The sequence below is a fragment of the Phoxinus phoxinus genome (assembly GCF_949152265.1).
Source record: "Phoxinus phoxinus genome assembly, chromosome: 17".
NCBI classification, from domain to species: Eukaryota; Metazoa; Chordata; class Actinopteri; order Cypriniformes; family Leuciscidae; genus Phoxinus; species Phoxinus phoxinus.
The window spans coordinates 10,454,066-10,478,647 of NC_136892.1; the positions used below are offsets into that span (position 1 = coordinate 10,454,066).

General features: G+C 40.0%; 1 protein-coding gene across 4 annotated transcripts in view; it reads left to right on the forward strand.

Moving 5' to 3' along the window:
* The window catches only part of dbn1 (drebrin 1), a 92,826-nt gene that overhangs the window by 61,999 nt on the left and 6,245 nt on the right, over nt 1-24,582 (forward strand). Inside the window, exons 4-13 of one of the 4 annotated variants that reach the window (XM_079584918.1) lie at nt 359-448; nt 6,667-6,813; nt 8,116-8,193; nt 9,198-9,349; nt 9,437-9,494; nt 9,836-9,889; nt 11,805-11,919; nt 18,123-18,230; nt 23,497-23,933; nt 24,124-24,229. In XM_079584918.1, coding sequence (XP_079441044.1) covers nt 359-448; nt 6,667-6,813; nt 8,116-8,193; nt 9,198-9,349; nt 9,437-9,494; nt 9,836-9,889; nt 11,805-11,919; nt 18,123-18,230; nt 23,497-23,933; nt 24,124-24,229 — 1,345 coding nt within the window. Of the gene's footprint in view, nt 1-358; nt 449-6,666; nt 6,814-8,115; nt 8,194-9,197; nt 9,350-9,436; nt 9,501-9,835; nt 9,890-11,804; nt 11,920-18,122; nt 18,231-23,496; nt 23,934-24,123; nt 24,230-24,582 lie in introns of all 4 variants that reach the window. The other 3 variants (XM_079584919.1, XM_079584917.1, XM_079584920.1) reach the window with 3 other exon arrangements.

Genomic DNA, 24,582 nt, shown 5'->3' on the forward strand with positions numbered 1-24,582 from the left:
AGCAATTATTTTAAATTGTGTGAGCTTCTTTATTTTGAATGGGTGCTGATCAGAGAAGTATCTCTAATGTTAGTTGAATTATTAAAGCGACAATCTCTCTTTAAATGTATTGGCGCCTTGGAAAAGCACCTAATGGTTGCAGTGGAACACAATATTCACCTCAATTTAAGGTTCAAGGATGTTATTATCAATTTTTGGTTTTCTGAATGCAGTGGGAGGTTGTAACTACTTAGGGGAGCAATCTGAGACAATTATATATTGGCAGTACTCTGAAGTGTGCTAGACTTTTTTTATTTTTTTTCATTCACACTGCAGTTGAATTCTCTGAATAAACACATACTTGACAATGTGTGTTCAGGTTGGTGAAGATGTGCCCGATGCCAGGAAGTGTGCCTGTGCCAGCCATGTAGCCACCATAGCCGAGTTTTTCCAGGTGGGTCTCCCCAAGGTAAAACAAACATCTTTTACTTCCCTTTTAAATTAGGTAATGCACCATTTCAATGACATGATCCCATTGTCACTCATTTTGACATAATCTATCCTCTGAGCATGCGAGGAGTGTTAGCTGTTAGGTTTCATCTTTTCTGACTTTCCTGAGAAAACTGTCTGGAACGAAGGAAATGTGATTCATCCAAAACTATTTTCTTTGTTAGTGTTGGGGTGAAGCTAGCAAAGCAGGTCTAGTTCACCACAAAATAAAATAAATAAGAAATTATATTTTGCATGAAGAAATAAAAGATCATAATGTGACATTATTTTGGTGATTAGGCATGTTCCCCTCCAATTCCCATTTCCTTAATGTTTACAAAATCTAGTTCTTATTATCATAATGCAAAAAAGTATTTCAATTAAAGACTTAATATTTTCAAGGTATTTACATTTCATTGAAGTTCATTTGACTTTCTGCCTTTACATATGCAGATTTTTATCATTTAAAAAAATGTGTCCAGACAATTAGATCTTTATTACTTAGTTACAGTAATGAGAATCAAATGGGAATTATCATTTAGAATAATGAAGATTAAATAAAAAAATATATATCTTAATTCACAACAATGAGAATTGGTGAGGAAATATGGCAAATTGTCATTAAAATGATTTTAATTAATAAATCGTCTCAGGTTAATATGTAACCAGGTTCCCTGAGAAGGGAATGAAATGCTGCGTAATAGAGTTGACACTATGGGAACGCTTCTGCGTGACTGGTGTCTAAAAAACACATGTGTAAATACACCAATCTTGATTGGCTAATGTGATGTCAAGTTACGTAGCAAAGCATGACCATAAAAGGGCCCTATGTCACAGAATCTCCAGATTTTGATTGGCTGAATGAAGCCACAAAGGCATGCCTGAAGTGTGGCAACGCAGCATCACGTTCCCTTCTCAGGGAACCGGGTTACATACGTCATCAAAGACGTTCCCTTTTGAATGTAACTCAACGCTGCGTCATGTCATTGCTGCAATGGGAATGTCAACAGCGACGCTAGCCCACTGATGAAAGCTGCCTGCCTATCAAAGCCAAAGTTGCCAAGCTGCCACAAAGTCTGACAGAGGAATAATTTTTACGATAGTATCAGTTTGTTCAAGGCCGTCAAGCAGCGAACTGGAGGGACCACCCGAAGTAAATGAAGGGAAGATTCCCTCATTAGTGAAGATGGGGCAAATGGCCTGTCGAACACCTCCACCTCCCAAATCACTAGGGGTGGCAGGTTAAGTAGAGGCGCCCCCTGAGAGCCCCAAAGAAAATCTGTTACACAATGTCGAGGTGTGCCCAGATTCCCCCTGGGAGGGGATGCTCTTAGGGATTTTGGATGGTGCTTTGGAAGATGCTTCATACCGGGGTGGAGTGAGCTCTGACACCGAGAGGTGAAGCCATTCCACATGCCTCATAGCCCAGAAAAATTGCATCGCTTATTAAATGCGAAAGGCGTTGCTACATAAACACAGACCCCCCTTGCTGCGATCTCTAGGTAGACCAGCATTTAAGTGCATAAATGCCACTGGTCTGAGCGGTGGACTGAAATCCTAAGAGTGTGAATAGGTGGAGCCTTTCTTGCTCCAGTGATTAATGCTGCATAAGAAGGCATGAAGTATGACCAGATGTGCGGTCGCATAAGCGTGACTATTTCTAACACCTCGGAGCCAGATGAGCACAGCTTCGGTTCCTCGTTCGGATCAGAAGAATTTACAGAGCAAGCTTTCAAATCCAAAAAGCATCCTCTGAGTCAATGGATATAGCAAGAGAAAGAGGGACACCCGTCTTAAGCTCCTCCAACCCCATTATCTAAGCCGCCGTGCTGCCTCAACAGGCACAGAACCCGAACCAGAAGCCTGACTCCCATCCCTCGAAAAGAGAGCCAGGAAGGAGCGGTACGCCTTATGGAGAAATGCTCACAATGAATACGGTCAGCCCACTTCAAGGACTGACCAAGCATGTTTTTAATGTAATCAGGTCTGAGGTGCAACATCCAAGCAGTATGGCATCCAAGGGGTTATTCTAAAAGGTCCAGTAGATCTTCTGCTCTTCTAAAGAAATAATTTAGTAATTGAAGAGCCACTTAAAAAAAGTCAGAGCCTACTCTGTGGCTGACTCAAAGGGTTCAAATTGAGCTTCTGATAAACTTTTCAGGACCACAGGAAGGTCTCAAAAATGAACTTGCTTCCTGCAGATAGGCCTCAGCCGTCTGGCACCATGAAAAAAATGGAGACATCAAGGGGTGCATCCCTACAGAAGCTCTAAAAGAAGGTATGTGGCTAGGGAAAATAGCAGCCACATATACCTTAAGGGCAGCAGAGGCTAACCCTGAGGTGTCTGTTGGGGAACTCCAGCAGTGTACCAAAAGGGTAGTGGGCTAGGTTCAAGTGGTGGTGTTCACACCATGACTGAAAGAGCTGCCGTTTTAGGGCATAACATTTCCTTGTGGAGGGAGCTCTGCAATTCAGAATCGGCCCAACAACCTCATTTGAGCGACCGGAATCCATGAGCTGGGGCCCCTCAAGGGCCAGACCCAAAGTTTCCAGATCTCCGGCTGGATAGATCGACCCCTTCAGTTGAGACAGGAGGTCTCTCAGGAGAGGAATTTCCCAAGGAGTGCCATCAAAGAGTGACACTAGATCCTAGAACCAGACTCTGGCTGGCCAATACAGAGCCACTAATAATAGGTGGACTCAGTCTTGGCAAACCTTTACTAGAACGTACAGAGGGAGTCTTGGCTACATTTGTATTGTGGTGTCCAGCCCCAAACAAGCTGGAGGTGTGAAGGTGAACTACTCTGAGGGTGGACAGTGGGTTGACTTCTCTGAGGCAAAAAAGACCAGTTCCTCTTGACCGTACCTCTGCCATATGGACTCCACCACCTATGAATGGATTCGCAATTCCCCAGGCCTCAGTCCCCGACAGTATTCCTGCTGCCAGATTTGCATGACTTGGAATATAGACTGCCCTCCTCTTATGACTCATTGAGCCTTTAAAAAAGTTTATCAAACATTTTTAATGCCTTAGCTTATGCTGCCCACAATGGGCAATAAACATGCCTGCTTCGTGATCGAATCCCATGTTACCCTAGAAAAGTGGTTATTTCTGATTTGACGATAGTACCCTTTTCCTGAGGTTCAGCCTCAGACCTATGCACCTTATATGGGAGAGAACACCTTGATGCCGAGCCACCAACTTCTCTAGGATCAGCCAGTCAATGCAATACAGTACACAGATGCCCATGAACAACCTTAAATGTCCTGATGGCATCTGAAGAGGGAGGTGGGTGCCACACTCCGGCAGAATTGCTGAGCACAGTTCAGGTGGGATCCCGCTAGAAACGGCTGCTTACCAAAACACTGGTTAGTGAAACAGGTTCTTGAGGGAAGAGTGAGCACCCAATACTGTGGTGTGACACACTTACCTCCGAGGGAACTTGCCCTTTAGGCCACTGAAAGCCATAATAGATTAAAGAGATAATTGCTCCATTCAGCTCCCTGAACAGCTTACTGGCAGGGAACAGCCAAATTTTGCAACTATGTGTCACGGATCTATGAGAGAGGACTCAAGCGCAGAATGAGTGTTAACGGGATTTATTAACAAGACTAGAGATGGTGGGTGAGGAGGTGATAACAGTCCAAACAGTAGGCAGGGAACGAAGCACAATGACAGGCAAGCTGAGAGGGTGGCCGCTGAGACCAGCCCAAGGTGAGCACGCTGGTGTGCTGTGGTTGATGTGCAGCACAAGGCCAATGAATGCAGCGAGAGCCAGACAGGATCATACAGCACACGTAGATAGACTCACAGGGCATGATCAATCACTGCACCAGTCTTGCTGCTTGGCAGAGAGAGGAAGCAGCTAGAGAAGCTCAGCTTGCGGGGCTGGAACAAACAGGACACAACAGACACAAGACAAGGTATCCAGGCACCATCTTCAACTTGAGCAAAAAAAAGCGATGCACACAGAAGTACACAGTGCCACAAGTAGGCACACACACAACGAACTGGCAAAACAAGCAGGAAAGAGAACACCTTATAAAGGGAGCTGAGAACACGAGGAACAGGGGAGCACACTCAGACTAACGAGGACTCATCAACAACTAAACAAGGGGGCGTGGTAATTGGAAACAAGGATGCTGGAACAGAGGAGCACATGTCCAACACAAACAAAGACAGAGCCATGTGCTCAAGCACAACACAAACAAAGACGCATTGAACAAAGACAAGACTGTCAGTGGAAAACCCTGACACTATGGGACTGATTGAAAAGACAGTGCCTAGCATTTACCATGGGGCAAACTGCTGTAACAACCTTACGTGTCCACAACACTCCAGCAGCATTGCTGGGTGGAGATTGGCTAAACCCTACTGGAAATTGCTGTTCCCCGAAACACCATGGGTGTTATACATACTGGGCAGAATCCCTCAGGAGACTGTTTCTTCCCGTAACACGGAATTTGGTGGGATAGCAAGACAGCGCCTTGAGTGCACCGAGGAAGAGTGAGCGCCCATTTTATTGTGGTGTATATTTATATTTACAGTATATGCATAGAAACACAATATTGTACTTTTTTCCCACTGAAACGACTTTAATTAGAAAACAGTACATTTATTTGCAGTATATGCATAAAATATCTTTTAAATAAGTTTGGTTTTGTTAAATGAGACTTGGTCATGTTTCCGTGAGATTCCCACATTAAAACAATTGATGTTTTCAGAAGTTCATCAGAGGAGTTCATTTCAAACATTGACTCATAATGACAGAATTTTGTTACAAACATGTTTTTACTAATATGTTTGTTAGTGTACCACCTCTGTGGTTGTTGTTTAGGCTTTTTTTATGGCTTTGTTTAACAGTATGCCTCTTTAGCTCTGCTGTAATTCAGTCCTGTGCTCCAGCAGATAAGAGTAAATCAAGTCATGTGGGTGGGCCACAGAGTCTTGGTGGGTTTGTTGGATGTGTGTGTGCTTCTGAGTGTATGTACCTTACTGCTGGTATTGTGCAGCAGAAGATGTTTCTAGATGACTAACTTGCTCCTCTTCATGGCTATTGTGTTGGAGGTGTCTGTCGGTGTGAGGCATCTGAATGGGGGGCCGCTCAGCTTTTCAAGCCTCTCAATCTCTTCAACGTGGGTGCGTGGGTGAGAAAGGGAGAGAGAGAGAATAGAGGTATTGAGGTAGAGAAACTCCGCGATAAAACATCAGCGAGACAACCAAGGCCGCCGCAGAGATTGTGCTTTTGGGTTGAAAGAGAGTCGGTGCTATCAGGAATGAATTGATCTAAAGTGCCAGTCAACTCACCGGTTGCTCTTTTTGAGCTACTGAAAACATTGATGGCAGTATTCATGTAGCTATGTCAGAGAAATACACATGAACCAGATATAGTCGGTTTGTTTGATATTCTTACAAAAGCTTAGTTAGAGGAAGAGCCCTATATTCTGTGATGCTCGCACAAGCACATTGAAGACTTGTTTTGTCTTGCATGAAAAGCCTAATTGCATGTGAATTAATCATTCATTCTCATTCATAGTTATTCCTTCATATGTTATTAACTGCAGTTATTCACTTTGAACTAATTATTTCATTAATTATGTTATTGATGAGTTAATAGTGTACACCACTGTTCAAAAGTTTGGGGTTAGTATGATTATTATAATTTTTTTTAAAGAAGGTAATACTTCTATTTATCAAGAATGCATCAAATTGATCAAAAGTGATTGTGGACAATTGGACAATTATAAATGGACAATTATTAAAAAATGTTAGTGGTTTGCGGAAATTAATCAGACTTACAATCTCCCAAACCCCTTCTTTTTAATGGTGGCCAAACGAGTCACCAAAGAAGACTTTTGAACCAATCCCATTAAATAGACAGTTTGAACTGATTCACAGAAATGAATCAAACTTACCAACATTGATGAGACTTTTGCTACTGGACTGTAATTTGTAAACATTTCCCTCACAACAGTCTCATACAAAGTCACATGACAAAGTAGAATCACAAAATGTCTTTAGGAAACCTGTCGAGTAGAGTTGGTCAATGCAGCCTGATGCTTTTGTGACTTTCTTCTTTTGTGACAGTTAAAAGAGTTCTCGTCATTTAAATGCGCGGTTGATGCTGGTTGCCAGGTGACGTGTGTGTGTGTGTGTGTGCAGCAGTACTACTGATGAATTTTTTCTCTCTCCACCAGGGTGTTGACGTCGTCGTGAACGCTAGCACCATAGACGACATCGACCCCTCAGCCATCGGACAGAGGCTGACCAATGGGACGGCTCCAGTGGCCAGCCCAGTGCTGAGCCGCCTGCGAATGAAAGACGAGGAGAACACAGAGAACGTTGTGCGTGATTGGTGACACAAGGGCTGCGGGGGGGCTTGTTTGCATGCACACTGGAAAGGGGTCAAATCAAGTTGTCTGTGAATGGCTCTCTAATAGTGTGATGTCTGACACAAGGGCACAGCCTTGTTGCTGTTTTTAGAGGAAAGTGCTCTTAGAGCCACATTGTTGATTCAGAGGAACCGAAACAATGATTGCTTATGTACCATACGAAACAGACTTTAAAATAACCTAGATCCTTCCTGCTGTTTTGCTCACTTATCAGAATGACGTCTCTGCCAAGTATACACTACGTCAAAAGTTTGTAATAATTACAATTTAATGTTTTCGAAAGAAGTCTCTTATACTCACGTTAAAAAGAGTAATATTGTGAAATATTATTACAATATGAAAGAACTGCACTGTAAATGATATGATCAATACGAACATACATTTGTTCAGCAGGGATGCATTCAATTGGTCCATAGAATTAAAGACATTTATAATGCTATAAAAGCTTTCTATGTCAAATAAATGCTGTTCATTGAACTTTCTCTTCATCAAAGAATTCTGAATAAAAATGATCATGGTTTCCACACAAAAATATTAAGCTGCAAAAACTGTTTTCAAACATTGAAAATAAGAACTTTTATTAATAACTAAGCACTAATTGGTGGCAATTGAGCAGTAAATCATCAAATTAGAAAGATTTCCGAAGGATAATCTGAAAATTCAGCTTTGATCACAGTAATAAATGACATTTTGAAATATATTCAAATAGAAAACGGTTCTTTTAAATTGTTATAATATTTATCAAATAAATGCAGGCTTGGTGAGTATAAGAGACTTCTTTCAGAAAACATATAACGTATACAACTTGTATGCTTTATTGTATCCCCTAAAATTTGGTATTAGTGTATCATACCTTAGCGTTTCAACCAATACAATTCAAGAACCAAGTGATGTTGGTATAATCTAATCACAAAGACAGTTTGTACATCTTTCAAACAGTCTCCACAAGGATAGTAATGGCATAATTTTTTGGTCTTGTGGGGACATTTTTTGGAAATTATGTTTTCTGAAAATCTAAATCTGTAGAAAGTTTCTGTGATGGGTAGGTTTAGGGTTAGAGGATAGATGATATAGTTTGTGGAATATCCCCATAAAACATGAAAACCCAACATATGTGCTCTCTAGCTGACTTTATGTTTGGAGAAGAAACAAACTGTCCTCATAGTGCCTCCCTTGGATCAACATCTTTGTCCTTAGCTGGCTGTCCAATTGAAATGGCCAGTACTCACACTTCCCCTTTCCTCCTGACCACAGGGCACCACCTACCAGAAAACAAATGCAGAGATCGAGATGAAGAAAATCAACCGAGAGGAGTTCTGGGAACAAGCCAAGGTAGAAATGTGATAGCTTTGTGTTTCTGCTGCTAAGATGCTTGATCTGAGACTCTGAGGATGGGTGTGTGAACCACTGGGACCAGTGTAAGCACAATGTGACGCTTCATCTGACTAGCCTCTTCGTTTTAACATTGAGGAAGTGCTTCTGTCAGATTCTTTGATGCCGTTCAGTCACTAGCAAACTTTCTTTTCTTTTTTTTGAGGGTCTTGGATTTGGTTTTTTGGTTTTTTTACTATGCCTTAAACTTGTTTTGGTGGATTGTTTATTTTTTTTTGTATAGACTTCAATCCTAATTGATTATATTGATTATATGATCCGAATTTAAAAATGGTCATCTAAACACAGAGTGAAATAGAGGTAATATTTATTGTGTGTAAAAAATATCAATATACATTTTTATGAAAATTATGACTAAAGCAGCTGACAACAGCCACTAACAACGTTTCCCTTATTGTTTTATATTTATATATAAAAAATTGTGTACTTGTGTCCAATTTTTGTTGTTCATTATTTTCTAACCCTACTGTAATTTAACATTTAAAAAATGATTATTATTACTATAATTGCATGTTAAATGTAATTTTTTTAAAAAGTAATTAATATTTTATTTAAAATTATTATTAGTAGTAGTATTATTAATACTAATATAATTTGCAGTATTAAATTATTATTTGATTGTGTGCATTTAGGATACATAAAATGCTAGCTGTTAAAAAAAAAGAGTCTATCAGTTATTTACATAAATGTAAAAAATGTTGATGTTTTAAAATATACTGTAATTAGAACATCAACATTTCAAACATTTATGTAAAAAACTGAAAGACACCTTTGTTTTATATATATATATATATAATATATCATTACAATGGAAAAAATGGGGTCTGTATCCTTTACAGACATTGATTCACTGTTCAGTGTTGTGTTCTACAATGTTTAGTTCTATCTAATCTTATTTAAATACATATTACTGATATTTTTTTCTGACGTGTGTCTGTTTAAAGCGGGAAGAGGAGTTGAGAAAGGAGGAAGAGAGAAGGAAGATTGCGGAGGAACGGCAGCGCTTCGAAGCAGAGAGGATGGAGCTGGAGAGAAAAGAGCAAGAGGATCGAGAGAAGCGGTACCGCGAGAGGGAGCATCAGATCGAGGAACACAGGTAGAAGTGATGCCACAGTCGCCAATACCCATGACCCTCAGCCAGACATTATTATGATGCTATCTGTGTTTATATGCGCGGTCACAGGAAGAAGATGCTGGAGGACGAAGAGGCCAAAGAGAGGTCAAGGAATCAACCCTTGATTGTAAGAGTGCGTGTGCTTTGCATACAGTAAACCAGGTTTTGTGGCTTTAAAGAAATGCAACGAATGCATGATAACCTATGGGTGGTAAGACCTATGACCCATGTTTCTTCAGTAATATTGTGCCTGCGACATTTGTGACTGCTGAATGGCCGTGGGCTGTACACAGGCTTCAGAAGTATTTACACAAAATCTGTTCAGATTTATTGCACTAGACATTTGTAAAGTAAATAAGTTACAAACATCGGTATGTGGAGGAACCCACATTTAACTGTTATAAAAAAAACAAAAAAACGTTTTGCTGCCCCCTGCTGGAAATAAACATGCACTGATTCTCTTCACAGACAGAGCCCAGCTGTGAAGACCCGAACCTGGAGAAAAAGGAATCAGAGGTTGAGGTGGGTTGAAACGGAGCCGTTAGAGCCACACTAACATCGCTTCATTTCTCAGAGAAGTGTTTTAAAAAGGAGATCAGACCCCAACAAGCTGAAATGTGGAGCAGATTTGTGTTATGTGTTATGATGACAGATATTCTGCTGGGATTTACATGTGGGTCAGTGGGATTCCTCTGGCTATTTAAAGACAAGTGTGTTTCAGTGTGTGTGTGCAGTCGATAGGATCTTCATGATGAGAAGGGGCCGAAAAATCCTAAAGCAAAACTTTCTTACCTGCGCGGCATGCAATTATTACATTAATACACTAACCGGTAGTGAAAAAAGTTTGGAATAATTAAGATTTTTTTAAAGGGGTCATGAACTGCATTGTTTTATTATTTTATAAAGTTTCCTAAGGTGCACTTTCATATGATTTGTACATCAAAACTTATCATAATTTAGAAATAAAACGCCATTTCCTACCCTGATTTGAACGCTCTGTTTTAAGGGGCGTGTCTGCTGAGAGACTTCAGTGTAAACGCCCACTGCTGTGATTGTCTGACAGCTTTGCATAAGAAATAGCTAGTATTACATGTGGAACTCTCTCGAAAACTTCTACTCCGTTTTTACTGTTACAGCTCTCAAGGTTATCTAATCATGAAAAGTGTTGATTATAGCATTATATTTAGATCTATAGCAGAATATTCAGATCGTGGCATGAAAGGTTGCAGTGATGAGCATTGTAGCCGATCACAGACATGTTGAGCACGTGAATGCAGTGATCTCTAACGAATGCACACTAACGAATGCTTTCATCATAACTAACAGTGCAAACACGATGTAAATAAAATATTAGTTGATTATTACGGGAGTCCACCATATGCTGTTTGATTGACAGCTCCAGCAATTGTGAAGGGAGCGTTATTTGATGGCTTTCTATACATATAATTTAATCAGATTATTTTCATCCTACTAAGAGAAAAAAATGTGAAGTTGATCGTTTAGTCACTGGTTTGATTTACTGACACATAGACAAAGAACATCTGACCAGTACCTACATGAATCCGGTCACAGATCAGGCATAAGAATTAACACACAGTTACTTACATGTTGTGGCAATACTGTCGAGTCCATATCGTTTGCAAAGCCTGCGCCGAAATTGCGACTGATTTACCAAAGAATCCACAGTGAAATGTACCGAATACAAATAAATAATGCTCAACTCAGACATTCACATTATTGAAAATAAATGACCACAATCTTAGCATTAGGATTTTTTGTAAGGTAATGTTATTTTTAGTCCAGTGATCCTGTATCGCTCTTCACTCCTCGTCATCTCACTAACACGCCAGTGGGCGGGGCCAAAGTTGCAATGATGAAGTAGGCGTTGATCTTCTTCTGCAGAGTCTGTCTTTTACCTGTCATTGATTGTCTCATTCCAACAACGAGTTGTTATCTGGTCTTGGTTACAATAAAAGCTGTTTTTGAAGTAACCAAGGAAGTTTTCAGTTCTGAAACTTACAGAATATTCTTATTGTATGATGACGTCTTATATGTTAAAAGCTCAAGGGAATTTAGATTTCTTGATTTTTCAGCATCATTACTCCAGTCTTTAGTGTCACATGATCCTTCAGAAATCATTCTAATATGCTGTTATGGTCCTCAATTTTTAATAATGCTTCTTATTATGAATGTTGAAATCATAATTCCTTGCTGAATAATTACAAAACTATTAATGTTTAAAACTGTTTTTAACATTAATAATAATAAAAAAATTATTGAGCAGCAAATCAGCATATTAGAATGATTTCTGGAGGATCATGTGACACTGAAGAGTAGAGTAATGATGCAGAAAATTCAGCTTTGCATTACAGGAATAAATATTTACTTAAAAAATCATAATTATTCATTATGTATTAAATATTAAATGTGTTTATAGGAGGCAGCAGCCATCATTGCCCAGAGGCCTGATAACCCACGGGAATACTTCAAGCAGAGAGAGAGAGCCATAGCCAACAGTGTGGACATCTCACCAGTCACCACGCACAGGACCGGTAAGATCATAGTGAAAGGTGGAGGAGAGGAGGAGGAGATGCTACTAATCCTCTGTTTGTCCTGCTACTTGCTCTTCACTTGTCTCTCAATCTGTCATTTAACGAGAATTGAACAACACAACTCAGGAGATACCATCTGTCTGAAATCTGTGCTCTGAATCACCGTGACAGAGGGTCATAGACAAATTATTCATATAGTTAAATTACATAGACAGATTGATATGTTTATATAGAGAACAGAGGTTAAAGAGAGAAGGATCTAAACTTCATATATGCTGGCTGGCTACAAGTTATTGTAAACCACAGTTATAAATGTGAGAATGTCTTTGGATTATAGAACAAAATATCAAAGGAAGTGGCAGCATGTGCTAAAACCAGTTTAAATCTCCTCATGCTGGTCATTTCGATCAATGCAAATACCCAACATCTCTGTGTTGTATGTTTTTTATCCTTAATCAACATGCTAACACTATGCAATCACAATTGGTTGATTGTGCTTTGATAAGTCATGAAGTTTGCTGGTTGATGTTGTTTTTAGTTGAGAAAATACTTTTTTGGTCCAAAAAACTTATTTTCAACTTTATCACAATAGCTTCAATTGTGCCTTTTGGAGGCTGAGTAAATCAATGCTATTTTAGAGAAGCCATCTTATACCAGCAAACCACCTTAACCTAGTTTAAGGCTTTTTTTTTTCTTTTCTTTTTTAAACAGGGATGCTAAAGCAAAGATTGATTTACTGTCAAAATGCTTTATTAGTGTCATTTTCCAACAGACTGTATGATCCTGCAGAACAATGCAATATTATTTACTGGGTGATTGTGTCATGTCATTGTTTATTTAAGATCATAGACTTTTCAGTGTTGGAGTGACTGTCAAACTCCTCACTACAGTACCATCTGATGTTGAAGGGTGTGAGACCATCACACTAACAGCTGTTTTCTTACCTCTCTCCTTCTACCTTACTTTCTTTCTCTCTATTTTTTGGTAATTTCTTCTTTTTTTTCTCTACTCACTCCATCTTTTTGGTTGTTGACATGTCCTGTTTAACCATCCGTCCATTCCATCTCTCCTTCTGACGATCCTGGATCTTATTTACCCTCCACCCAACTGGTGCACATCCGCCATCACTTCTGTTTTGAACTCGTGCTTCTCTGTCTCTTATCTTTCACTTTTACACAAATTTCCTCCCCTCTCTATCCCTGGATTTATTTCCTCATGTCTATCTGGTTTGGTCTTCGTCTGTCACACCTGTGTACGTCGCTCTTTGTGTTTGTGTGTGGGTGTCCATGTGTCCCACACGATGGTCCCGTCTCCCGTTTACCAGGCCGCTTGGACAGTCCATTCTTGAGGCAGCAGCACAGTCCATCCGATTGCAGCCCGCCCCCTTCTCGCACTCCGCCCCATATGCGGCGGCAGCCAGGTCCACCTGGTAGGTACTGGACAGATCTTGCTGAGGGCCACTGCATCAGCGTAGGATCACCAAGTCACCAGTCTAGCCTGTAGCCACTCTTCTTACTGAATTACCGTTGCTCTTTTGGCTTCCTCAGCAACACTAAGCGCATTCACTGTAGCTGCACTGCACTGGGACGCACTAGGTCTTCCAGGGTTAGTATGTGCTAGTATTAAAGGGATAGTTCGCCCTAAAATTAAACGTCTGTAGCTATTTACTCACCCTTATGATGCTCCAAACCTTTATGACTTAGTTTCTTCTGTGGAACACGAATGGAGATATTTTGCAGAATGTCTAAGCTGCTCTCTTCCATACAACGACAAAATAAATATGTATTTTCTCATGCAACTCAAGCAATCAAACCAACATTAGGCATTTTGAGTTGATGCATTTAAGAAAAATTGACACGCAGCCCAACATGGTAATAATTAAAAGAAAAAAAAGATGAGAACGTGCATCCGTCGTGTAAACAATACAAAACTTTTGCCTACATAATGTGAACAATCTGCCCATTCTGGCTATTTTGAACTAATGTGCATAAATCACACAATAGGTTATATAGACGCTTAAAGGAGAACTCCGGTCAATTTTAACATTGAGCTCAATTTTTTAGTAAATTTGGAGTGCTGTCAATACAGAGAACAACGACAAAAATCGGTGTTGCCTACACCGTGTTATCCTCTTTTTAAAATTTGCACCCTGTTGACTTCAATGGGGCACGTTTTAAACCTGCTTTTAGCCTCTTAACATCTTTGATATGTCATTACAAGTGCCCAGCCATGTTAGACGATTCCTTCAGAGTGAACACGAGTGAATCTGACTGCAGTAGATGTGAAAGATATTAATAGAAATGATGTTATATCAGCCAGCGCAAATACCTGTATTTACATCCTGTTTTCGGTCGAAGTCCAAAGTAGTCGATTGTCGAGTTCACGCGCATAGGTTTAGTTACCTATGATCACGCGCGTGAACTCGACAATTGAAGTCGACGGTGCAAATTTTAAAAAGAGGATAACACAGTGTAGGCAACACCGATTTTTGTCGTTGTTCTCTGTATTGACAGCACTCCAAATTTACCAAAAAATGAGCTCAATGTTAAAATTGACCGGAGTTCTCCTTTAAGTGTTTAAAATTAAAAGAACAAATTGCCAAATATCAGCCATATACTGTCGTATGTGCTCAAATCGCATTGTAATTAGAAACATTTGGTGGTCTTCAGACTACAGAGCGTAAACACAAATGATTTTATCATGATTTTAATGTTTAATTAACAAAGTTCGGGAGGAGCACGTTCAAATAATCTATCCAATCAACTCATCAATCGCAATTACCACGTCTATCCTATCAGCATGAGAGGAAGCCTATATATATATACACACAGTCGACTCACCTACATTCCTCGACAGTTTTCAGCATCCCTCAGGCTCCACCACCCCGACTCCTCACTCTTGGCTTGTTCCTACCACAGTCAGGAATACGGGGGAGTACTCTGGGTTTGGGCCAAATACCGAGCTCTGAGCGCTCTCCTCGGACAGCACGCCAAATACGCATACCATTTATTCTATCTGACTTATTTGTAAGTGAACTTGTGAAATAAGCTTGGAACCATTTGAAAGCAGCTGCCTATCAGTGGGTACCGAATTGAGTTGAAATAGTCTTGGCTATTGGACCCGCAATCCGCCCGTGCCTAATGGTTCCCGTCCCGCACTTGCACTGCAGATGACAACGCAAATGTCACTCCACCCGTTACATCAAATATTAGCGGTTCACCCGTCGGATACCCTCGGGCACCCACCCGCGTGCAGGACTCGGACTCCCAAGGCTCGATCGGGCCTCATCGGGGCCTCCTTGGGGCCAACAGCCAGGGTTTTTTGGCCTGCCGAACACTTTGGTCCAAAGCGAGCCAATCAAGGCTTAATGCGTTAACACGTTGGTATTATTACGTAACACTTAAGAGATACAAAACTTACATTTTTGTACGTTTGGATAGATGCTGCAAAAGTAGTCCAAATGATAATGTGTTGCAGTCAAAGTCCTCTCTGGTGAGATACAATAGTTTTCTGTGAGGTACAGTGCAGAATTGAAGTTGTTAAGAGCTGAAAATCTTATTCCGATCCACTCCGTCAAAAAGACATTACCTGAAACTCGGCATGTAGCGATCTGAGAGCCAATGAGCATTTGATATCCCATAAAGCCTGCTGTAAAGCTTCTTGAGGCAGCAATTTTTTTATTTATAATTCATAACAAGCTGCTTGGATTTGACTTTTATGATCGCTGCTGAGAATGCAGATTAAGATCGCTGAATCAAGGCTTGAATTTGGGTCTGTTCCTCGCAATCGCATGGATTCTGAAGATTTGGATTACAACGCACAAATAAAATTGATTACTTTTTGTGAATTTGTTGCATTTTTAGTGTAGTTTATGGTTCTATTGTCAGTCACAGCACAGGACTATACTGAGAAAACGACAAACAAAATAAATATTACATGATTACTTAAAGTGTAGTCTTGTTTAACATTTATGTAATTCATCGAAACAAGTTTGCAGCAGAAGTCCCACAGAACAGAGCGAAATTTTATCATTTCATATTAAGTAGATGAGTAAACTAACATAATGGCGTCCTGATGATGACAGAACCACAACAGTCAGGTCCTCAAATCTGTAAAGTAACCATCTCCCGTTCTGTATGTCCCGTCTCAAGTAACCTGCTGTACTAGCTAACTAACCTCCGGCCTTCTCAGTGTCACGATCCATTTCTTTCTCAAGACGTCTATTTGATCCATATTGCCATCTTCTCTGGATCCATAGTCAGTATATGTGTTCTATACTTGTTGTCCTTTGACTTTGTATTTTGCACAGGAAACATTTAGCATGTGTTATTTTGAAGCTATTCCATGGACGTTTGGAGGGACTGAGACAAACTGATTCTTTTGGTTAGAGAGATCTGGTTGAATCTCACCAATGTTACTCCCCTCATGTCCCCCTTCCTCTCCTCCCATGCTCTTTCTGACGGATAACCGGCGGCCCCGTCTGCGCTTCCTTTCTTCCTGTTGACCTGTGAGTGTACGCCACGCTGCACCGCATGTGATTGTGGTCTCCGAGCCCTTGGGCTTTGCGTTCCGTGGACCTTGTGTGACTGTACTGTTGTGGAGCCGACCTTGTGGTGTGTTCAAGTGTAGAGTTAAATAGCAACACGATGACAAATGGCGCCCGTGAGGACTAAACACTGGGTCTGTACTAAGACCCAACATCTAGAGTTTATGTAGAGTGATGCTGTGGATTTCACTTTCAGAAATGGGTGAATTTGAATTGTCACTTGGCATGTGCAAGCAGTTTTTACGATGCTCATTGTGGTTTCCACGAGTTGTTGTTTGTTATATGTGGTGTGAGGTCTTCACTAAGCTGTATCGTATTAATCACCAAAATTTGCATCTCAGTGTTTTTGTTGCATTTCAAATTGGTGACTTCCATATGAAAAATTTCCCAGCTATCAGGGAATGTTCTCAGAACTTTGGCTTAACGTAGTAACATAAATATAATGTTCATTCAAAGTTATCTGGACTTTAAGATTGTTCTCAAAACGTTGGCACAAAAACATTGTTTAGCTATATATTGTTCATGGATTTTTTTTTCTGAAACAATTTAGTTGGATGTTCATCGGACATTTTATAAAATGCTAATACTTGGTTTAGATTGTACAAAGAACATTCAAAAGTAACATTATGTTTGCAAAATGAGCAACTGGAAGGTTTCCTTAACTTTTACATAACATATATATATATATATATATATATATATTAAATGTTCTTAGAACATATTTTTGTTAGCTGGGTTCATAGTTTAGACTGATAGTCTTTCAGAGCTCAGGAGACATGACTTTTCAAAATGTTTTTCACAAGTAATTTTATCTCAAATTTATAAAACAAAAATAAATGAGCCGATTGTTGATAATTTGATCTTGAATTTGATTACTGTTTGAAATCTCTGACTTTTGATTGCAGATGTTTTGAAGTCTCTGCAAACCTGAGCACAATTTGTGATATTTTACTGTAGATCTTAGACTATATTTGACCCAGACAGCAACATAGTGTCGGCCCAGATCTGGTACGTGTGGATTCAAAGCGTACCAAATGTGGGCCGGATCTGGGCCGACACTATGTTGCTGTCTGGGGAGATTGTAAAAACATTAAATTAGTTGTCGATTAAATATCATTACTGTCCAGGAGAAAGAATTGAGATTTTAAAGATAACTCATCTGTGATTGGTCTTTACAGTGGGTTGTTATCATTATTTACATATTTCCTAAAAATTGCATGAACAAGTCAAATAGGATCTAGATCTGTTCTGCATTATTACATTGTAATTTTAAAATCTTGTCTTATATTGACCACCTGTCAACTATTTTTCAACCTGTCAGCTTGCTTTAGCTGTTTTGAGTATAAGACATTTTTTTAATAAAACATCCTTCTTGAGTGCATGTTCAGAAAACGACATGCGTTTGTAAATGTGAACTCATTTTCTGTGCTGCACACTGTGTTGTGTCTTCATGGTCACAGTGGCATGTCTGTGTTTTAATGTCGCAGTCGTTGATGAGAACACTGGACGATTCACTTTTTGACAGACAAAACACTGCTTGCTGTCGTTTGGCATTGATAGCAATCCTTTCAGACTATTTGTAAATTTGTGATTGATGTTTTGTCTGGCATGTGTTGCTTGAGATGATCAAACATTTACCTTCTTTTTGATGTCTCAGATGACTCGACCGAAGGAATCCTCGAGCGCAGCATGACCACTGGATGCACTCCCATCCCTAAAATCGCCATTCAGGAGGAAAAAGATGACTTCTTTCGAAAGGAGTTTGGTAAGGCCTTAAAAACAAGGGAACTCTTTTTTGATATTCATATAGGGCCAGATTTACTAACAGCTTGCTCCATGCAAACCCTGTTTTGGCGTTAAAAAAAACTACTGTCAGGATTAACTAAAGACACGCAGTTAAAAATTTTCCATGGACAGTTTTTGTTTGCGGCTGACCTTATTGCATATGTATTTGTAGGAGTTTCCCTTTCAGATACAACATTTATGAGTATTTAAATTAATCATGCAAGGTGATTTTATTAAAATTTGCGCTAGTCAATTTACTGGTATTTGCACCATTATTTACCACCCCAAAAAGCACGTCTTAAACCAGACGCTGATTTGCGCTTCTCTTGATAGATTGCATTTGGTCATTATGGAAATGATCCGGCTGCTAGGGGTGGGAATTGGCAAAAATGTGACGATTCGATAGTATTGCGATATTTGGGCCACGATTCAATATTATTGTGATTCTTAACATATTCATGTCCCCCATATTATTCAAAGGCATTAAAAAAAAAATTAGGAAAATAAGACTAGAGCCCTGCATTTCAGCCCGAGCCCGACGGGCCCCGACTTATTTAAACCTATCACACTGACATATGACTGACACACGACAGTCTGCTCGCGCTCGCGCACACACACACACACGCACGCACGCACACAGGTTTCCCGGCGGCGCGACCCAAGATTTGCGCAACCTGCTCGCTGTTTTTAGTGTCCCCGCCAGCAGCAGAATATAGCGAGCAGGGGCGCCGCTAGAAGCGAGCGTGACTTCAGCGCAGCTGGAATAGTTCAAGATAGTTCGGGCTGACTGGATTAAAACCTTCCAATGTGGATGCTGTGATTTTTCTTCACGATGCTCTGTGAGACTGTTCTTAGCCATGTTAGGGGGCTGTCTTGTTGGCTTTCGTTTGAAAACGACTTTATTTTCATCAGTCTGTTGGAAACTATTGGAAATAAGAATGGCCATGTTCTGTAGCCTGAAGACTTGATTTTTGAGGTAAGATAATGTGCATGTTTGTTTTTAATTTAATGCTATTTATTTGATTTGTTTATAGGCTATAGCTCATTTCGTTTATGAGCGCTGTTGCTGTGAGCAGCAGAGCAGTTTGCCTCAGCTTTTAAAAAATGATAATTAACGTTTAAACTATAACTGTCTATGTGTGATATGCTTAAGGTGTTTTATGGATTTTATTGTAGCCAAGTAAAGTGTTGATTTGAGAGGTTAAATGGATCAAACATGTTTAACTCGCTGTCGGCTGCTTGGTCGTCAATAAAAAAACAAAAAGAAACCGAACATTTGTCTAAATTAACTTAAATTAAAGAAATGATAAGAAACATAACTAACAAAACGGAACTATTTTAATGGCTGCAAATAGTTAGTTTGCCCTTGACCAGGCTACATGTAGCCTATATATAAAAAAAAAAAAAAAAAAAAAAAACGGGCTCGGGTCGGACTCGGGCTGATAATTATGATGAGCTGTCGGACACGGGCCGGGCTAGGGCCTGAGCGTCTCGGGCCAGGGCCGGGCTAGGGCCTAGATTTGAGGCCCGTGCAGGGCTCTAAATAAGACTGCTCAACTCACTTTAAATGTCACATTTAATTCTGTGAACATAATCTTCTACACATGAAGTGCAAAAACGTAGGAGGGTAGTGCGAAAACTTTGTCCTTGAACATTCAGGACACAGGACCTTATTACAGGACAGGACGTAATTATTCTCTGAATAGGAGACCTCTCACATGAATGGTGAGCTCCCAGCACATAACTTAAAATTATTTAAATACAATAGAGTAACATAAAGCAGACATAATAGAGAAACATAAACCTGAGAATAATCATATAAATAATGTCAAGGTCTTTACTATTTGCTTTTTGATGAAAACCTAAATTTACCCACACTTTCGTTTTGAAAGAAGACGGAGCGTCGTGTACAACCGGCTGTGATGGTGAAGCCATTTTCATTTGCTGTTGAATGCACGACAATAAAGCACCACAACAAGCGCCACCTTGTGGATGTAATACGCAAATGTAAATTATCAGAGTAAACTCGGGAGAAAACCCGAAAGTAAAACAGATAATTTTATAATTAAATATCGCAATTGCGTGCGTAAAATATCACGATACTGAACAGAATCGATTTCCCCCCCCACCACTACCGACTGTGTCTGTGTTTTTTTATGTGTACTTTGTCAGTAGATCACATGCAGAACTTTCCACTTTCATCTGCATTTTTTTGGAATTGCACTCATGCTTATTTGCCCTGTTTAGTAAATTTGGCCCATAGTATCATCTCTTTTTATCCTTTTGTGGTATTTTAAATGTGGGTTTATGGCGCTTCAGTACACCACAGAAGTTGAGCCTTTTGTAGACAGAAAGAAAATTATCAACAGACCTTTAATATATAAAGCAGTAGTGCTATTTTAAATAATAAAAGTTTCGATCCCAAAAAATAATCTCCCACCAGTTAATAAGTCAGCAAAGACTGTTTGGGGTATAAAATGTTGAATCTCATCAGCTCAGTAAGTTAGACAGATGGGGGCTGTTGTTTCTCCCACAGAACCGGCCCCTGTGATGCAGCCTGGGGCTCTTTTGTTTGTCCAGGTTGTGTTTGCCTTCACATCTGACTGACTTTCTCAGCTCTTGTGTGTCCACGCTGACTGCACCGAGTATGCTTAAGAAAAGCACTTCACTGGGGCTCAATTTACTGCTCATAATCAGAACATGATGAAAACAGACCCAGAAATATCTTTGATTTTGCCATGAATGCTTCCTTAAGATGAGAGAAAGATGAAGAGTTGTTCTATATCAAAGGCTTCACATATTTCCTTTTCATAACAAGCATGTATTTATGCTACATGTACTTACTATAGGGTTAGGATTAGGGTTTGGTTTGGTTTAGTTTAGGGTTAGTTGCATTGTTCATAATTTATAGTTATTACTATAGTAACTGCATGTAACATTGACACTGTAAAATAAAGTGTTACCTACTTTTTTAGGTACCATAACCATGAATTAGAGTAAATAAGCAATTGTATTACTGCATAATTAATTACATATTATGTGGGGTAATGAAAACCTTTATATATTGTAAAAGGGTGCAAATGGGCAGTTGTTACCTGAATATCTGACTTGACCCTCAAAATGACTTGTGTTGGCTTAACTTAATATTGACAGATTGATTTCAAATACTTTATCACATTACATTTTCTTTTTAGATTAGATTACCCGACTCTCTGATGCCAAGAAACCCCAAATATACCTCAAATATTTTATTTTTACATATAAGGACCGACTTTCTGTGAATTTTAACCCGATTTGACATTATTAAAATGTCATAAATAGATTTTCATATTGTCATGGTGGTAAAATCAAAAGACGTTATTACAATATTATCTGTAAAGTAGATTCAAATAATTAATTTTCTTTAGAAGGCAAACTGCAGCAGTAAAAATTGTAATTCTGTAAATGTTTTACACTTTTTTCTCTCTCTCTCTCTCTCTCTCTCTCTCTCTCTCTCTCTCTCTCTCTCTCTCTCTCTCTCTCTCTCTCTGAAATTTTAGGCCCCTGGTGTAATGCATTGTAGGTTTCATAGAAAGTGCCGTTCTTTCCAAATAAATTTCATTAACATGAACATAATAGTCAAGTCACCTTTTTTCAATGCAGCTTTACAGTGATAACAGGAAAATGATGCATTTCTATGAAGGTAAATTAGGAGCAAAACTCGAGGGCACGTAGATTTGAATTTGAGAACTTGTACAATAAATATTTGTACTTGTACGAGAACATTTTCACTCACAGCTCCAATGTGAAAACCTGTAAAATAAAAATCTGAAGTTGAATGTTGAAATTTGTACTCGCAGACAATAGTCACAAACCTGTATACTGAATTTGAAGCTGCAGACAAGTAGTCACACGTGTAAAATGCCATTCACAGAAATACAATGACAGACACAAACTTGTAATATATATTTGCATTTAATCTTACATTCACAGTACAACCTCAATTAGGCACTTGCAACTTCTCAAATCTGTCATTGCAACTTTAAATTTCGCGCCTTGACTTTTGCTACTCTTTTCGCGATATATGAGGTGCAAAACTGACTTGTGCACTTGCAACTCGGTGGCGGCGAGAGAGAAAGGGGGGGGGGGGGGAGCGGGGGTGTTCAAACGAGCCGTTTTATTGGTTGGCGCCTAGCCGATGAAATTAGACTTCTATAGAGCTGGTAAGTCCCGCCCCCTCCGTAAAACCCCGCTGGACCTCAAAGTTGAAAAACCGTCAATGCAAGTGAATGGGAGAAAATAATTATTTTCTGGTCCCGTTCGAATTGTGCCATGAATGTGAACATATGTTGTATGGGAATTTTTTATATAATCTTTCATGTTACAAGTTTGACAGTATATGGTATGATTCGTCGGCTAGCAGTTGTGGAAAAGACATAACGAGAAAGACTACATGTCGCCTATGTGACGTCACCGCATAAAGTTGACTTACCCGTGGTTTTCGCCAACCTCAACGATTTTGTCCTGTCCCTGAAAGAAGGCGGTGAAGTGCACCAAAGACACAGCCATGTCTAGCGGGATCCGTGAGCTAGAGCCGTGAGCTAGTGGTGTTGACGTTTCAAACGCGTCGACAGCAGCGAAGAGTTGTAGTCCACAAAGTGCTCTTACACAAAGTCTACCCGTATCAAACTTCTACCCGCTAAATTGTAGCATTCTTCACACGAAAGATTATATAAAAAAATCACAGACAACATATGTTCACATTCATGGCACAATTCGAACGGGACCAGAAAATAATTATTTTCTCCCATTCACTTGCATTGACGGTTTTTCAACTTTGAGGTCCAGCGGGGTTTTACGGAGGGGGCGGGACTTACCAGCTCTATTGTACTGCGAGTGCAAATTTCAACATTCAACTTCAGATTTTTATTTTACAGGTTTTCACATTGGAGCTGTGAGTGTAAATGTTCTCGTACATGTACGAATATTTATTGTACAAGTTCTAGAAATTCACATCTACGTGCTCTCGAGTTTTGCTCCTAATTTATCTTCATACATTTCTGGCTGTTGTTCAGCTGAAGTCAGTTGTAAAGATCGTCAATTATTAAATTAGTTAATTTCATATATAAAGCAGTAAAAAATTGTGATCGTCCAGCTCAGTACAGTCCGATATTAAGTGTCCCCAACTAAGCAAGCCAGAGGCGACAGTGGTAATATAGTTCTATATGTTCACGAGTGTTTCCTAAATGTCCTTTTCCCTCCTCAAGCCTTTGACACTCCCAAGCAAACTCCAGTGCAGGAATCCGGCTTCAGCAAGACCTCTCCGAGTGTTTCGCCCCTGCCCCGCAGCACAGATGACACCCTGCTAGACCTGTGGGACAGCAGCCCAGCGCCAGCCTCGGCACCCTCCCAGACCCCCGCCCACATCATGGACCTGATGGAGGACACCCCGGAGCCCCGTCGCCCCGGCTCCTCCCCTGCTCTCCCGCAGCCGCTCATGAGCTTCGATGAGGTGCCTGACACCCCCTACTGCACCGGCCCCGAAGACGAGCCCTCCAGCCTGGTGGACGTGTCAGGGCCCCACCAGATGACCCTGAGTTACCAGCAGGCCCTCCAGCACGCGTCCGGCTCCGGCAGCCAGGACATGGATGACGGACAGCTGCTGCTGACCAATGGAGACTCGCTGCTTAAAGAAGGGACCCAGGTCTGTTAAAACAGCCTATCAATCTCCTTGTTATATTTGACTTATGCATGATATTTATTTTGCCACTAGGGGGCAGCATATACGTTCTATATTTGACATTATCGTAATGCCAAAGACACATATTCAGGACACTATGTATGCATGGAGCTTTGTGTTTACATTTAGCCATCATATGTTTGCATTTATGCAGGCAAGTGAAGGCTACTTCAGCCAATCACAGGAGGAGGATTTCGCCCAGTCAGAAGACTGCACTGCAAAAGTCAACCCAACACCAGTTTTTTATAACAAACCACCAGGTGAGATCGCCGCAGATCGAAGCACATCATGGTTTAATGAACGCAATTCTTGATTCTGTTTTGATGGGAAACAGGAAGTTTGGGTGGGACACAATGAAGGGCTTTTTTTTAAGTAGCCAATAACCTTTAGTTCACATTTACATTCTACTGATTATCAAATGTAAATGGTATTTACAGTTAATGGGAGGTCAGTTATCATTTTAAAGAGATTTCTTGGACAAATGTTTGTATCAGTGTTATTTTAGTATCCCTTGAGATATTATTATTGTTTTAAGTTTTATACTTTCTGGTTTCATGTTGTTGTGTTTTTGTCTCTCTTTTGTCTCTATAGTTTTTTATATTTTTTATTTCAG